Raw genomic sequence first — 15,939 nt, 5'->3', positions numbered from 1 at the left:
CGATGGATAATACTTGTGCGTTTGTATAATTTTCTCTGACTTATTCATATGAAATGCAATTTCATTTTATTTAATATGTATTTATTAGATTTCTGTTTTATTTATTTATTATGTTTTCATCCTAGTCAAGTGAAATGAAAAATTTAAACTATGATCGTAAAAGATTTTCTTCGTTACCAATAAATTGGCCAAGAAGGCCATTGGGGCATAATGTGAACGGGCTGAACATTTACAACATAATATTAAGTTCCTATAAAACTGTGATATTTTTATATTTACAATACCAGTTAATATTGTGTTTGTTTAATTTTTAATAATGACGAAAAGTTGTGCTATGTACTCTTATTATTAGTAATCGATATTTTATTTCATATATCTGTGATATTTTTAATTTTACATAGTTGTATTTCTATGAGTAAGCTGATATTGTTAATTTACAACGATTGCTGTGACATGAAATTTGGGCTACTTACGAAGTATTTGTATAAGATAATTTAGTAGAAAATATGAACATATACCATTGATTATGAATTTTACGGTATAGTAATTACTCTGTTTAAAATTCGGATTTCAAGTACATAATTTAAGTATGTCAAAGAATACACTCATATGGTAAGGGTCTAATATCAGAAATGAGAGTTTAGACCCAAAAAATTGTATATAGTAAAATATTTGACCAATTTATATATGTAGGTATAAAAGATTGTGTCAAGGCATTTAAAGTCAAAAGGTATCTAAAGTATTATAAGACGGCAAACGTTGTATGTCTGAATACTTTACACTAAATAAATTTTAGTTAAAAGTTACTTGCTGCCCAGTGCCTAAGGTTTGAGGCACAAAAGGCTGAAATATTATATTCATAGTTCTATCGAAATATTGATAAAATACAGTCAACTCAAAATGTAGCTTGATTGGAAATGGCGCTTGTAAACAAATGTTCTTAAGGCAAGGCATATCATTTGTCAATGCTGTAAAATGTAGTTGTTGTCACATGTAGTAATTGAAAAAAAAAAGTTTCACAGGTTTTTTAATGATATAGTAAGAACAAGCTTTATTTTATGAGGCTGATTTTTTTATGTCAATAAGGTACGAGACGAGCAGGACGTTCAGCTGATGGTAATTGATACACCCAGCTCATTACAATGCAATGCCGCTCAAGATTCTTGAAAAATTCAAAAATTCTGCAATAATTGCGCTCGTCACCTTGAGACATAAGATGTTGTCTCGTTTGCCCAGTAATTTCACTAGCTACGGCGCCCTTCAGACCAAAACATAGTAATGCTTACACATTACTGCTTCACGGCAGAAACAGGCACCGCGGCCGTTGTAGTACGCATAATCTAGTGGGCATCCTGTGCAAAGGAGCCTCCCACTGGTGAAGGCTGATTGCTATGTAACTGGGCACACTGTGAAAGAGACTAGTTAAGCCTAATGCACGATCATTTGCAACTGCGTGTAGGCTATTTACTCTGCCACCAATAATGCAAGACGTGGTTCACAAAACAGTTGCTTGTAGACTAATTTTTTTTAATAGAAGAGGTGGATAATCGAGCATACATACCTGATATTATGTGATCCCCGCGTCCATCTTATAACACCAAAGGAATCACAAGACTGTTGCAACCTTATAAAGTGTAGAATAAACTTACGAAACACAGATAGAACCAGGGCCTCCCAGGTGACAGTCAACAGTTGTAACTATTGCCATACCGACGTCTCAAAGCTTAGCTTGTTTGATTATGTTTTTTAGATTTTTTACTCAATATAAGACAGTTATTAAATTAAACTTAGTTATTCCAATCAAGCTATCTTGCATTATTTTGTCTCTAGTCAAGAATGTGTTTAAAACTGTGATAAAAAAGTTGTATTTATAGATTTATTTATGATTATAATATTAATCTATGCACGCTATAGAAAAAAACTATTCGATGAGGGTTTTTAAATAATTATTAATAAGATGTAATTATTGTAATAAATAATAATTATTGAATGTTAAATATGACAGAAATTTATACCTACAGTTATTTTTTAATGTGAAGTATAAAAGTTCAACTATAGGCTTATAAATTTACAAATCTTTTGTTAAATTATTATTTTAGGTCGTATTTATTATAAAATTTACTGTGAGAGCCAGTTTAAAATCCAACTAGAAATCGTTTCTTTCATATTGAACATATATATATGTGTGTTGATAAGTACGTAATATAAGGTATAGCTTAAGAGCTAGTGAAGGAATACATGGGGTTAATGTTGCAGAGCATGACCTTGGATAAAGAGGAGCGATCGGCTAGGATTGTATTCAGAACTTCAGCCGCCGCGAGCAATTTCAAGAAGAAATTTAACAGCAAGATGGTCGCTGCTAGTAGGCTTAACGTGCGTTTAGAGTAACATATTTGTATTGATACAAAAATGGCTTAGTTATCTATGGGATAAGTTTAGCTTGAGTTAAGCTTAGCAAGCTAATTGTTCAAAATTTTTGTTTTGTTATAGTAGTGTACTACTTTTAGTATAAATATATGGCGTAAGTTTAAGTGGTGTAACATTTGACATGTTTATCATTACAATTCTTTTTAATTTTTATTGATACTTACATATTAAGAACTATTATTCTAGTTATATTACTTTATTATATATGTTATGCTTATAAAACAATTATATTATTTAATGGATATAAGCAAATGTGAACACAATAATCCAAGTTATTTTATTTCAAGATTTTATTATTTAACGAACAACTGAAATAAATATTTATTTTGATGAGAGTGATTCAGTGATTCGGTGATACAGTCTGTATGGATATGTTGTACAAAAACAAGTTGATTTTTTTGTACTACAAATGTTTTTGTATCGAGAAAGTATATTTTGCAAAATAAATGACAGAACTGTGTATTTTCATGATATTCAAGTTGAATAACCATAGGATGTCAACATTGAAATTGTTGTTTGAAAAACTATTATTTCTGGTCAACAGTAGAATTTTCAAACATTTTATTAAAAAATTAATTTTTTTAAAGAAGTATGTAAGTGCGCTAATAAATTAAATTTTAATTTAATTAAAATTCAAAGAAGAAACCAAAATGGTTTCTTATTTTATTCTTTTCTCTGAAATACACAATATGAAAAATGTTTTGTTAAAACTTCAATTTTAAAATACATGTAATGTAATATTAACTATATTTCATTTTGACTCAAGTGCGGTCGCGATGCGGATACAATTTAGTATATTGACCTTAATGCTTATAGCCAATTACAATAGGTATTCATGACGGTGTCCGCCCCTTTGAGCGTGACACAAATATGTCATAGAATTTATAATATAATTATAGTATAATTCTTCTGGTCATTCAAAGATATTTGTAAAAAAATATTTTTTTGCTGGCGTTCATTGCAAATATTTAGGGATGTAACTTTTTAAACGATAATTGTTTTAATCCGTGCCCTAAAACGAGCTTCGGGAATTTTTAAGTTTACAGATATTTCGATTTAGTGACAACTATTACAATATAAGAGAACTTAAAAATTATCGAATTGTGGTTAAATAAATATGAGTAGTTAATACTTGTTTATAAAGGCGTTTAAGAGTACTCGTTAGATTTGAGGTGAAATATTGTGTTGAAAACCAATAGATGTGTATATTATATTGTATGTGTGCCTATTGGGCTTGTTTGTATTAGAAACCATGTACAGTTCGCGCGTGAGTTGAATGCTGTCGGGGTACAGATCGGGAGACCCTCCCCCCGCAGTCCGCACGACTCACCTCGCGTGCCTGAAGTGTAGTGCTGTGCCGTAGTCGTCGCTCGCTGTAATACTAAAGTTGCAATTGCGTGTTATTTTTCAATAATGACTGATCAGTATCCATCAGGTTCTGTTTAAAAAAAACGAGTTTATATTCATCGCCAAGCACGATAAATGACGAAAAATACTTCAAACATGTGTGTTGAAGAAAGGCAGAACAAACATTTGAGATTAAATTATTAGATTAAAATGGTAAACTTGAAGCATCGTTTAATTTATCGATACACACAGGTCACAGCACTATCGCATTCATGAATTCTGCATTCAACTCGTGCGTATTCTGTAGTTAAGTGCAAAAGGCACGGTCTTGCTTTATGACCTTTATTACGTTTGGCCGCTCATGCGTTTTTGTTTTAACATAAATTATAAGATCATAGAGATATCTGTTCTGTGAATTATTGATACTCACATAAATAATTATGAAAGTCACTGGCAATCCGAGTGTCCCAATTAAAATGTGGCGGGACTCGGCGATTTACATACGCGTTCCATGTTATACATATATTTACTAGATAATAGCTTCTTGATTCTTATGATGTCTTCGCAACAAAATAATTATTTTGTACCAAACAAAATGGCATTTATTCACTTCAAAACCGTTTGAAGTTAAGTTTTGTATTGAGGATATTTTGTAGTAATTCCCTAATGTTTTTTCTTGTTTGAACGTGTGCTGAATATTTTCCATCATCTGGCTGACCCTAATTTTTATTAAAAAAATATTGACTTTGTATTCGAGTACTGCAGTTTGTGAAATAAATACATTTACAGTTATACGCTAAGAATAACCTAAACTGGATTGGTTTAGTCTGTCCTTGATTTGTCGAAAGGAAAACATTAAAATGTTTCCAAATGGCTCTTTTATTACTCGTTAATCTTTAAATTATACATTTATTTAATTAAAATGATTGTAAAACTGTTTTGTACGTTATAATCGATTCAATATAGTTCAAGAAAGTTTATGTTGTGAGAATTGTAATGCAACATGTTTTTTGAAGTGAAACTTCTTTATCGGCGTATGACAGAAATCTTATAGCAATGTCGTCACAATTTTAAATTACACGCCATTTTGTTTTTTTAATCAAAGTTCACTAGTGTCGTAAGGAAAAAAGCATTAGTTTGAAAGTGATAAAATAAAAATACTTATTTGTATGCATGTCTTTAATAATAAAATAGTTTTAATTTAATACGGACATCTTTATCTTAATCCTTATCTATGCTATATCTGTGAAGTTGTAAATAGTAGAAAAATGATATGTCATTAAGAAGTTTCACTTCGTACACGGGTACCAGACTACCTGTGTACTCTGGTACACATATTTTTTACTTCATAATTAAGTCTGTTTATAACATATATACTTATTTAATTGATGTTACATGTTTCAGGCACTTGACACATGTAATATTAATTTCTGACTAAGAACTGTCGCCTGTTATTCTAAACCACGAATTAAAATTGTTAAGCTTAATTGAGGTCAATGACCGAGACCGACGCTATGCGTGTTTATCAATGATACAAAATTTAAGGCTTTGTCGATATAATAGAAGTATTGACAATACTTTCTGAACTCATCTCTGGTACGTCGATTTATACTATTTCTGCTAAGTCATTAATAAATATAGTACTCAATATGTACATCATAATATATAGAAACGCATAACGTCGTGCCAGCGATGCTATAATTATAATAAAAGCAGATACTAACTTACTGTTACCTCGCCTGCTATAAAAATACATATTAACTGTATTGCGTATAACCCAAATAAATATTTAAAAATCTGCGAATTGTGTTGTTATAAGAAATATGATACTACAACGATCGGTTTGTAAATATGCACGTGTGTTTGTAATTATCTATTTGTAAAGACGGTATTTCACTGACGGTGTGTATGTATCTAAAATTTTGAGCGTTGTCAAAACTTCGAATCATTGGTAACAAGTCGAAAACCAATCCAAAAAGAGGAGACGTTAAGCAATAAACTACAATAACTGGGCTCTCCGCTACAAATCCTTAACTTGAGAAGTATTAATGGGTGGTTTTAATTTATTAAACGAACACAGCATGGGATACTTACGTTTAATTGACTTTTTCTGCAAATTAATTAAAAAAGGTACATAAATATTTCATTGAAATTATTTTTCAACGAAGCATCTGTACAGTATCCACTTGTAGTCTAGATACAATGAAGCCCCTGATTCCATATGTTCGTCACCTTAATTACCCATCCCGTAATCAATGTTATCAGTTACAGAGTGACAGACAGACAAACCGAGTTTATTTCTATGGCGTCAGTTGCTGGGATTTATCTATGAAATTTTTGCTATTTATCTATTGGTCATTTTAATAACCGATATATAAATCGAATTATTTAATAAAAATATGAAATAAAGGTGAAATTAAATTAAAGTCATTGAAACTACTATACGTAGATATAATATATTGGTGTTATATGCACATTTAGCAAGTTTTATCCAGAATTATTTAAACAAATACATAATAATAGGATAATTCGCAATGCAAACAATTCAGTCACCCAACTGTGGTGAGCGGACGTTCTGAATAACTATTATTCAGGTATTGATTTGTGTTTCTAATGTATCTCAAAGCAGTCGCCATTTCTCACGTGGGTATGGGTTGTCCCAACTCGGATACGTCTCCCTAACACTTCAATAGACATTTGCTGGATCTATATGGAAAGTCAACTTTCTTCCATCCTCCGCATGAATCCTGCCACTGAATCATCTTTTTTCACATTACCCTCAAACATGCAATTAAAAAAATACAATACACACTTCGTCAGTGCGGTATCGCCTTAGGATATATATCAATCACGCGTTATGTCATTTTAAAGCACATTGCTGTACCGTAGTGCGATATTCATTATTACATTACAGTGTATACTACTTTGTTTTTTATATTTTAGTCGTTTAGATAGGCCGTCAGATATCGCGGTGTTAGTAGCTAGCTTTTCAAAATAAATATGTTAAGAGAGAGAGTTGACTGTTATTTCGTTACCTTTTAAGATCTGAAAACCAATAAAACACCCAAGATTTTACGCAACACGCATTTTTATTTATTGTCTTGTTTTTGTAATGTAAATATTACTATGTAAATATTTGTATTGTTGTAAATACAATAACTGTATCAGAAAGGGTATACAAATTGACTACTAAGTAGTCTGTATAAGGCTGGATTTGAAAATAAATCAAATTTTGCATTGAATTTCAATCTTTTATTTCCACACCATTTCCTTGAATCCATCTCCTGATTATCTAAAATAACAAGTTCAGTGAAGAATGTTCAAACTTTCAATATTTACCTTCGTTACACAATTCCATATAAAGTTTCCCTTCACAATGTCCGCAATTGTTTAATTACGTAGTAATAATAATCGTATAAACATCTATTTATACAAATTATACCTTACCGCCTTGAAATTAAAATAAAGCAATCTTGAAAAGCACCGAGGAAAGTGTTTATTCTTCAGTCATTCGTCGAGCAAGAATTCAGTGACACGTGTTCTCTATCTATATAACATTTCTCATTGAGTTCGCGCTCAAAGAAATAAATTGGTACAAAATATCGATAATTTTTTGACTAAAAATATTAACGAATAACCATATTAACTATATATTCTTTTAAAATTATTATTTTAAAAACAAAATACTATAGATTCATCAGTAATGTAGACAGTTGCGCGTATTATAAATACATTTTAGGTTGGTAACACCAGTTTCTTGTTCCAACATAACACTGGTGAAAAACTTTACCGGCCTTACAAATAAAATTGGCATAAAGTTATAACAAATCATAAACCAAGAAAATGCAAAATGTTTACAAATAGACATTTTGCTTACGATTGGTTAATTCGGTCGTATAACGTTTCCCGCGTTTATTTGCAAGGCTGCTCGTCATTCGAAAAACTTAAGAATTATCATTATACTGAGTGTTGTCATCGATATTGTAAACAATTTGTATATTCTTTGTTTATGCTTAGTTATAACTTTAAACCAAGATTATTTGTAAGGCCGTACAACTTTTAGTATGTAAATTACTTTAAAATATAAATTCTAGTTGACTAACTTATAAGTACTAAACAATGAGTAAAAAACTAGGAACTCTTGGATACTGTTCAAAAAATATTGAAAAAAAAAACCGTTAAGGATGATTGCCCCGGCCAATCCCGAAATATCCCTCCTAATACGACGTAGTTACATGCTGCAACCTGCCGACGTCAGTGTTTTTGCCTCGTTGAAAAGTAATTGGAGGAATGAATGAAGCCTAGACTTCCTGCTTCCATTTCAATGAGAAAGTGTCGTGAGTTTTACGAAGAAAAGGAAACTGAAAAGATTTGAAAAATTAAAAATTTAAGCTATAAAGCGTAGCTATAGAAAAGAAAGAAACTGGAAATGCATCCAGCTGAGAAAAAGAAGTTGAAATCTCGCAAGTCATGTCAAAAGTTTGGAAGGCATAGCTTTATCAGATTTGGACGCGAACAATTTATTAACCTTTCCGCTTCGGACGTGCCCGCAGGCACTGGTAATTTAAAAAACAAAGAGAGCAGCAGTGCCCCAAGGCACTCTTTTACCTCACCCAGTTTTCACCCTTATTAGGTGTACAAGATGGTTTATTTGCCTACGCAATTACGAACGAGTGAAGTCCGATACACATTTCGATCCGTTACAATTCAAGGCCACCAATATTCTTACGCTTACCAATATTCTATAGCTTTACGGATATAGCATTTTTGTGTTCACTTGTTCCCAGGCGGCGCAGCGAGCGGTCGTTATCAAGACTTTGCACGAAGATTGTTCTTTGTGGAGATTTTGGTTTTATTTTATAATGAACATATAATTTTCATTACAAAAACATAAAAGGAAATAAATAAAACAAGTAATTAACATTGAAAATCAACATTTATTTTAAAATATACCTATTTTTACACTTATTGTCAAATGAAAAGTCTGTGTGAAATAAAATAGAAACACAATATGAATAATTTATACATGGTCTTATAGCTTGTTTCAATAGCTTTCAGTGACAGTCACTCAAATCACCCTAGTTATAAGCATTTAAGCACGATGAAATAAAATATTGGTTACGATTATGAATCTATTTCACATTGATACTCTTATACTTAAGAAATCCTAATTAAGCTTAATATACAGGTAACGTGAATTTTATATGAAGGCTGAATATTTTTGTACTGTTATAGGTGACTTATAAGATTAATTATATTATTCAAACATGGCACGCATTTTTAATGAATTTTATGGCCGTAAGCTGACTTCATGATAGTCGCAAACTAAAAAAAACTTAAGATTGTTATTTAATTTTAAACTACATCTGATAAATTATGAGTAATCTATTATTTTTAATTAATTTTTGAACATAATATAATATACTAGCTGACCCGGCAAACGTTGTTTTGCCATATAAAGTATAATTCACGCGATAGTTTTATAAGTAATAAAATATTGCCTATATTATAGCCTGTACATCATTTTGTTCTATTGTCAATAGTTTTTGCAGCGCACGCAAAAATAGGTTTTCAATTTCACACCTTGTGTTACAAAATAGCAATTTTATTACGGATCCCTAATTTTGAAAAAAAAACATAGCCTATAAATGGACCTTCCTCGATAAATGGACTACCCAACACTGAAAGAATCATTCAAATCGGACCAGTAGTACCAGAGATTAGCGCGTTCAAACAAACAAACAAACACTGCAGCTTTATAATATTATATTAGTATAGATTACGTCCACATAAAGTAAAATATGATGTTTAAGAAACATATGCTATCTATTTTATTTTACAAAGTCTGCTGTTCCGCTAATCGGTCGCAAACTGGCGAAATGACCCTACTGGCCATCATTTTAAGAAAAATTTAAATTGGATATTATTCTAAAGTTGTGCTCAAATTGTCTTCTTACTTTGTATCGCTTTTGTTCTGTGTTCCCGACTAGATATTTCAACCGTACATGACTCGCAACCATTTCGGGGTGGGCGTCTAAAGCAATACCATCATATCTAGAAAGAAATTGGAGCACCACCGCAAGTCTATCAAGTCTTAAAAGGTATGCGCATCCCTTTTATGTTGAGACCACCCCTAATAACCCCAAGTCATGTAGTACTGGAATGTTTCAAAACCAAAGAGAGTGTTCTAAATACCCAACAAATAGAAATGATGCTCAAGTCTCAAATTCTAGAGGAAGCCGAAACTTCATCCAGTTATCTTTCGACCTTTTTTCTTGTCCTGAAGTCAGACGGATCGCTTCCACCGATATTCAATTTGAGGAAGTTGAACGAATTTTTAAAAACAAAGGATTCCATCTGTTCAGCCATTTCCGAGTGCCACAGTTTTTACAGAATCGAGATTGGATGGCAAAATTAGATTTGAACCAGGCTTATTTCCACGTGCCGATTGCCAGAGAACATCGCAGATTCCTGAGACTGAGCTACAAAGGGAATCTGCTCCAGATGACCTGCTTACCCTTTGGCCTGTCCTCAGCACCAAGGACTTTTGCCACAGTGACAAACTGGATCGCAGAACATCTAAAGTCACACAACAAAAGGTGCGTAGTATAGTTTGACGACCTGTACAGCCGAGTGGTTAGCGATCCTACCCACTAAGCTAGAGGTCCCGGGTTCGAACCCCGGTAGGTACAAGCATTTATATGATGAATATGGATGTTTGTTTCCGAGTCATGGATGTTTAAATGTATTCATGTATGTTTATATAAATTTATGTATGTCTAAGTAAGTATATTGTATTAAATATATCATTGTCTTGTAACCCATAACACAGGCTATATATGCTTAACTCGGGGCAAGATAATTTGTGTAAAAAAGTGTGTCAATATTATATTATTATTATTATATCTCGACGATTTTATGATCGTAAATCAAAATCGCCGGATAATTTACGATCACATAGCTCTTGCAGTACGCTTCCTGCAGACACTGGGGTGGACGATAAATTTCGACAAATCTGTTCTGGCTTCGACTCGTCAATTAGAGTTTTTAGGTATTCTATGGGACACCGAACACAACATGAGATCCTTGTCAGAGCCGAAGTACACAACGCTCTTCAGAAACAGATGTCGAAAGGCAGTTAGTCCCTCAAACAGGCCCAGTCCCTAATGGGGAGACTCAACTATGCCACATTCGTGATTCGGAGAGGAAGGCTTCATTGACGAACGTTACAATATTATTTATTATTATATCTGGCGCAGAAGGCAACGGGAAACCACTGCGGCTACTGTCCCATGAGAGTTGCAAAGATGAATATTGTTGCGTAGCAACCCTTCGAAGTATATGACGAGAGTTGTCAAACTTCAAGACATTGTTAATTTCAACAGCTCCGTCAGCAATACTCGTAGCCCAGCGGAAAAGTGTTTACTTTAGACGCTGCAGACCCGGGTTCGATACACCTACCAGTGTATGGATTTTTTTGGGTTTTGTAAAGTTAAAGGAAATTTCTAGTAAGTTCAGGATCAAATCGAACAGAAAAAAAGGGATGGAAAATGTGTAAGCAGGATAAAAATAGTTAATTAAGAATTTTCTAGTACAATTTAAATTTAAAGATGGAATGGGAGAATCATTTTGAAAATAGAACGGATCCGGGGGTATATAAGCCGTACTAAGGGTGGCCTACGGCAGTTCTAGTTCTGACTCGAAAGTGTAAAGAAGAAGAAGCAGAAGAAAAGAAGAAGCAGTGAAAAGTGGAAGTGTTCCAAGAAGAAGAAGATAGAAGAGACTTAGTGTTCGGTGCGGTGTGACGCGTTGAAGGTACCGCCGCCCACAAGAGGAACAGCGGCAGACCGGCGAAGCGCAAGTTCAGAAAAAGTGAACGCAAATAAAGACTCGTTCCTATAAGAGGAGTATTATTTCCAATCCCTGACCCACTCCCGTGTCAATATACAAGTTGTCAAAAGAGAATGTTTGCCTAGCCACCCACGTAGCGACCGGCGTCCTGAATTTTCCGGGGCTCAGGATGGGAAATTGGCTACCGGCAGCAGGCAACCAAGCTGCCCATGGAAAATATGCTATTGGAAGAAACATTAACCTACGCAAACAACTAAGCTTTGGTACCTGGAAAGTTAGAGAACTCGTAGACGACGGGAAACTCCACATTCTGGAAAATGAAATTGAGCGACTTTATCAAAAAACAGTGACCCATACACCTGTTGTTGAGTGGTCCTGCAATGCTGCAAACCGTCAAAAGTGGAGGAGCATCGCAAGGGAGGCAGTGCGACCCATAACTGGGGAGACTAACAGCGACTAATGTTGCTTCATCTTGGCAACCATGACCACTCTGACAAGAGTGAACGATTGAGAAGTTCTCTCATCTCGTAACAACGGACGCCTCCGTATTGGGATGGCTCAGCTTGGACAATCGATGATCGAAGGTCAGTGGACAGAGACACAGAAACGCTGGCATGTAAATGTCAAAGAGCTATATGCAGTTTTCGCAGCAATATCGGAAAAGAAGGATCAATTGACCCAATGTCACATACTGGTCCAAACCGACAACAGCACAGTGGGACCAAGTCAAAGAAATTACTCAAATTGACAAAGAGTTTACTGGTTCCACTAGACGAGTTGGACGCATGCATAATACACAAATAAAATTTGAAATACAAAATTTTATGAACGATGCGGGATTCGAACCCACGACCTCCGGCGTTCCGTGCCGGTGCTCTAAACCACTGAGCTAACCGTTCGATTACCGCCTCGTTATAAAATTCTGTTTGCTTTGTTCAACTCCCAGGTTGTGGCTTCATCTACAGGATCCACTTTACAGTTGATAACCTGCTCAACCCCAAAATTTTGTTTTTCAAATTTTATTTGTGTATTAATCCTAGAAGTGAGGGTTATCACTTTAAAAACATAACAAATTGCATGCATAATAGCTCTGTACTTCTCGGGGTGGTACAATGTCGAAGCTTGTTACGCCAAAGGGACCTTTTGCCCGGATGGCATCTGACGAACGAACCCACTCAAATTATATTTCAGATGTGGGGAACTCTATTCGTTGATCAAATACGGCCTATGTAGTGACTTTCGGCTGGCATGGTTCCCCCCCCCCCCCCCCCAAACTTGATTCCTCAGGTATTGCAGCACTTAAAAAAGGCTCATGGACGTTACATATTGATAACCCCAAAATGAACGAGAGCCTACTGGATAGCCAACATCCAGTGTAGAGCAATACAAGCCACACTTCACAGAGTACTGGTAGACACAAGGATGTGGATGCATCCACCTTGAATACAAAAAATCCAATTGGAAGCGTGGCTGATTTTGGCTGGTCAGAGTTAATCGAGGATTGGTCAGAAGAGGATAAAGCCTTACTGCTATCCAGTTGGCGAAAATCATCTCTTAACACTTATGCGCCAGCATGGAGGAAATGGAAAGAGTAGTGTGCTACGGGTTCAACAAATTTTAAATCTCCTTCTCATACAGAGGTGGCACGATACTTAGCATACCTCCACAATGTAGAAGGACTAGCCTATATTTGTTCATAAATCCGTGATTTCAACTTTTTCCAATATCACCAATAATGTTGATTTATCTTCAGATTTTTTTATTAAGCATATACATACTACAAACAATGTCGGTATCACGAGTAAAAGTTTTAAAAACCCCCTATTTAGGATCCAAAAATTTTTATGTCAATTATCTAAACTCAATTTTAATGAAAATAATATGTTGGTTTCTAAACGAACGGCAATCTTGTTATTATTGTCGTCCGGCAGAAGAGTCCATTTTATTTTATTTTATTGGATAACTTACAGCTAAATACAGTAATAGATTGGAAAATATTTATATAGAAGGCTATTTACGAGTTTTCGCAGATATTGATGAACATGATCTAACTTTGCTGCATATAGGCTTAGGAAACTTTATAGATGAAGGTGATTCAGTCTTGCTTTGGTCATGAGAAAGGTAACTTCAGACATTTATTTATTACAATCAGGGGTAGTCCGCGACCAGCTACGAGGACAATTATAGGTGGCTGGGTAAAATCAACACTTAAAGATGCAGGAATTATTGCGCCACCTGGTTCGTTTCGTTCGGCAGTTGGATCCTTAAACTGGTTAGAAAATTGCTCAGATTGCATTGATCAGATTCTGGCCACGGGAAATTGGAAATCAAAACACATTTCGGAAGTCTATCAGAAACAAATCATTTCTAATGGTAATAATCACCCTTTCCTTTTCCTTCCTTTGGAGTCTCTTTCCTTGTCTAATTATTTTAATGCAGTTAAATAGTTGATATTTTGATCTTTAATTATTGTATACCAAATAATATATCTACATGAATTCATTCTCATTTAATTTTATTGATATAATCAGCACATTATAGGATCATCGTAAAGAGTACCAGGATATAGTAAACATATCACTCAATATGGATTCCGGATATCGAAGACGAAACAAATAATAGAGTTTTAACAAACAATAAAACTTACCTATTATTTTTTCTGAGATATCCGGAATCTAGGTATGTACCTATATATGTCTACCTGGTACATTGAGTCTTATAAAAAAAATAAAGAAGGATCATTGGCAAAGAGAAGATCCCGACTGCTCGCCGCAAGCTGAACTTAAAAAAAATATTTACGAATTCATAATGAAGTTTATTTAACGTTATAAGGTCGGCAACTTCTTTTAATTAACTTTAAAAAAAAAATGATTTTTAAATCACTTATAACTAGTTAGTTTCTAGTTATGCAATTTTGCGTTATTATCTTTGGACTTTTCTGCAAATGCTCCTAATTTTTGAGACGTTATGATGTTTTTCATTGTTTCACAATAACGTCAATATCTTTTTTCGACGATTGTTATTAATGCTCGGCTTAGTAAATGATTCAGGAGTTACAGGTGGAGCACACGAATCTTTTAACTTTGATGGTGAATCTACAACATATTGAAGGTTTCTAGGGATAGGTTGAAGCTTTCTTTGGGAGTCTATTATTTTATTTTCTGGCTATTTTGGAAGATTCCTGTAATTCCAGAAACAGTATATATACTTTTGTAAATAAGGAATATAGGATAACTTTTGAATGTGGGTAACTCTGGAAATAACTTTTCTTCTCTTATCCTCCATATAACAATTTGAAACAAAAAGCTTTGAGCTAAGCCGAGAATGTTTTGAAGACTTTCAATTTTTTCTGTATAATTCTGTCATCCAGACATCTTTAAGTTTTTGATCCGTTGGGAACCTACACAAAAAAATGAAATAGGTAATATAATCAATAGAAAAAAAAATGTTTTCCCTACATACTATTCCATAAGAAGGGCATGCCAATTTTGTATAGCTCAGAATTTAACGAATATATTATATTGGTATACAGGGCAATATAATTTTGATTCGAAGCATTCATATTGAGTTAATACTACGATGATTATCGTATCGATAACAACATTGTGACTGAACAACACCATGAAACCAATATTTAGCATAACTTAAAAAAAAGGCTATAAGCCACATATTTAATTAAATACGAAGGCATAAAAATGAGCATATCACAATGTAAATTCAAAATCCAATATTTTATAACACGTAAAATATCAATAGCTCGAAACAGTCACCCGAGAAATGACAAATTCCCGTCTTCATCTCATTTCTCACTGCTACGGCATTTGCAGCCATAAGCAACGCAAGCCACGCAATTTTTAATTAATTGCATTCATAAATACATATTTTTTTTGGTTCTGTTCGTCCATCTGGATAGGCAAAGGGGTCAAAAGCCCATACAGCCAAGTCTTCATTTTTATTTTATTTTTATTTATAAATACATAAAATATGAACATAATACGAATATAAACAAATATACACTTTTTTTTCACTTTAACAGTAATTTTAAACATACACGCAATGGTCACCAACTCACCAGACTGGTGACCAAAATGAAAAATGACTTCAAGTTATTGTTTATCATTTAAATCAGACAAGGCTCAACTTGTTGTTACATTAATTTTAGGCTTGTTAATAATTATTGCTGTAGATAAGGTGTTTGACCTATACAATTTTAAATTCCTTGCAATATTTGCAGAGAATGTACCTACCTAATAATTTTCTTGAGTGACTGATAGTCTGACAATTGAGACTTGTCACTTGACTTATGTCATATGT

At 33.7% G+C, this 15,939-nt stretch overlaps 1 protein-coding gene across 2 annotated transcripts in view; it reads left to right on the top strand.

The window, feature by feature from the left end:
- LOC126973177 (RNA-binding protein 33-like) overlaps positions 1-6,787 on the top strand; it is a 32,457-nt gene extending 25,670 nt beyond the window's left edge. For both annotated transcript variants that reach the window (XM_050820390.1, XM_050820389.1), the window contains one exon: positions 2,257-6,787. In XM_050820390.1, the coding sequence (XP_050676347.1) occupies positions 2,257-2,388 (132 nt within the window). In that variant the 3' untranslated portion in view covers positions 2,389-6,787. The remainder of the gene's footprint in view (positions 1-2,256) is intronic.
- The last annotated feature ends 9,152 nt before the right edge of the window (positions 6,788-15,939 follow it).

The sequence above is a fragment of the Leptidea sinapis genome, chromosome 28 (assembly GCF_905404315.1).
Source record: "Leptidea sinapis chromosome 28, ilLepSina1.1, whole genome shotgun sequence".
In the NCBI taxonomy this organism is placed as follows: Eukaryota; Metazoa; Arthropoda; class Insecta; order Lepidoptera; family Pieridae; genus Leptidea; species Leptidea sinapis.
Note: the sequence above shows the minus strand (reverse complement) of the source record. Positions and strands in the feature narration are given on the sequence as shown.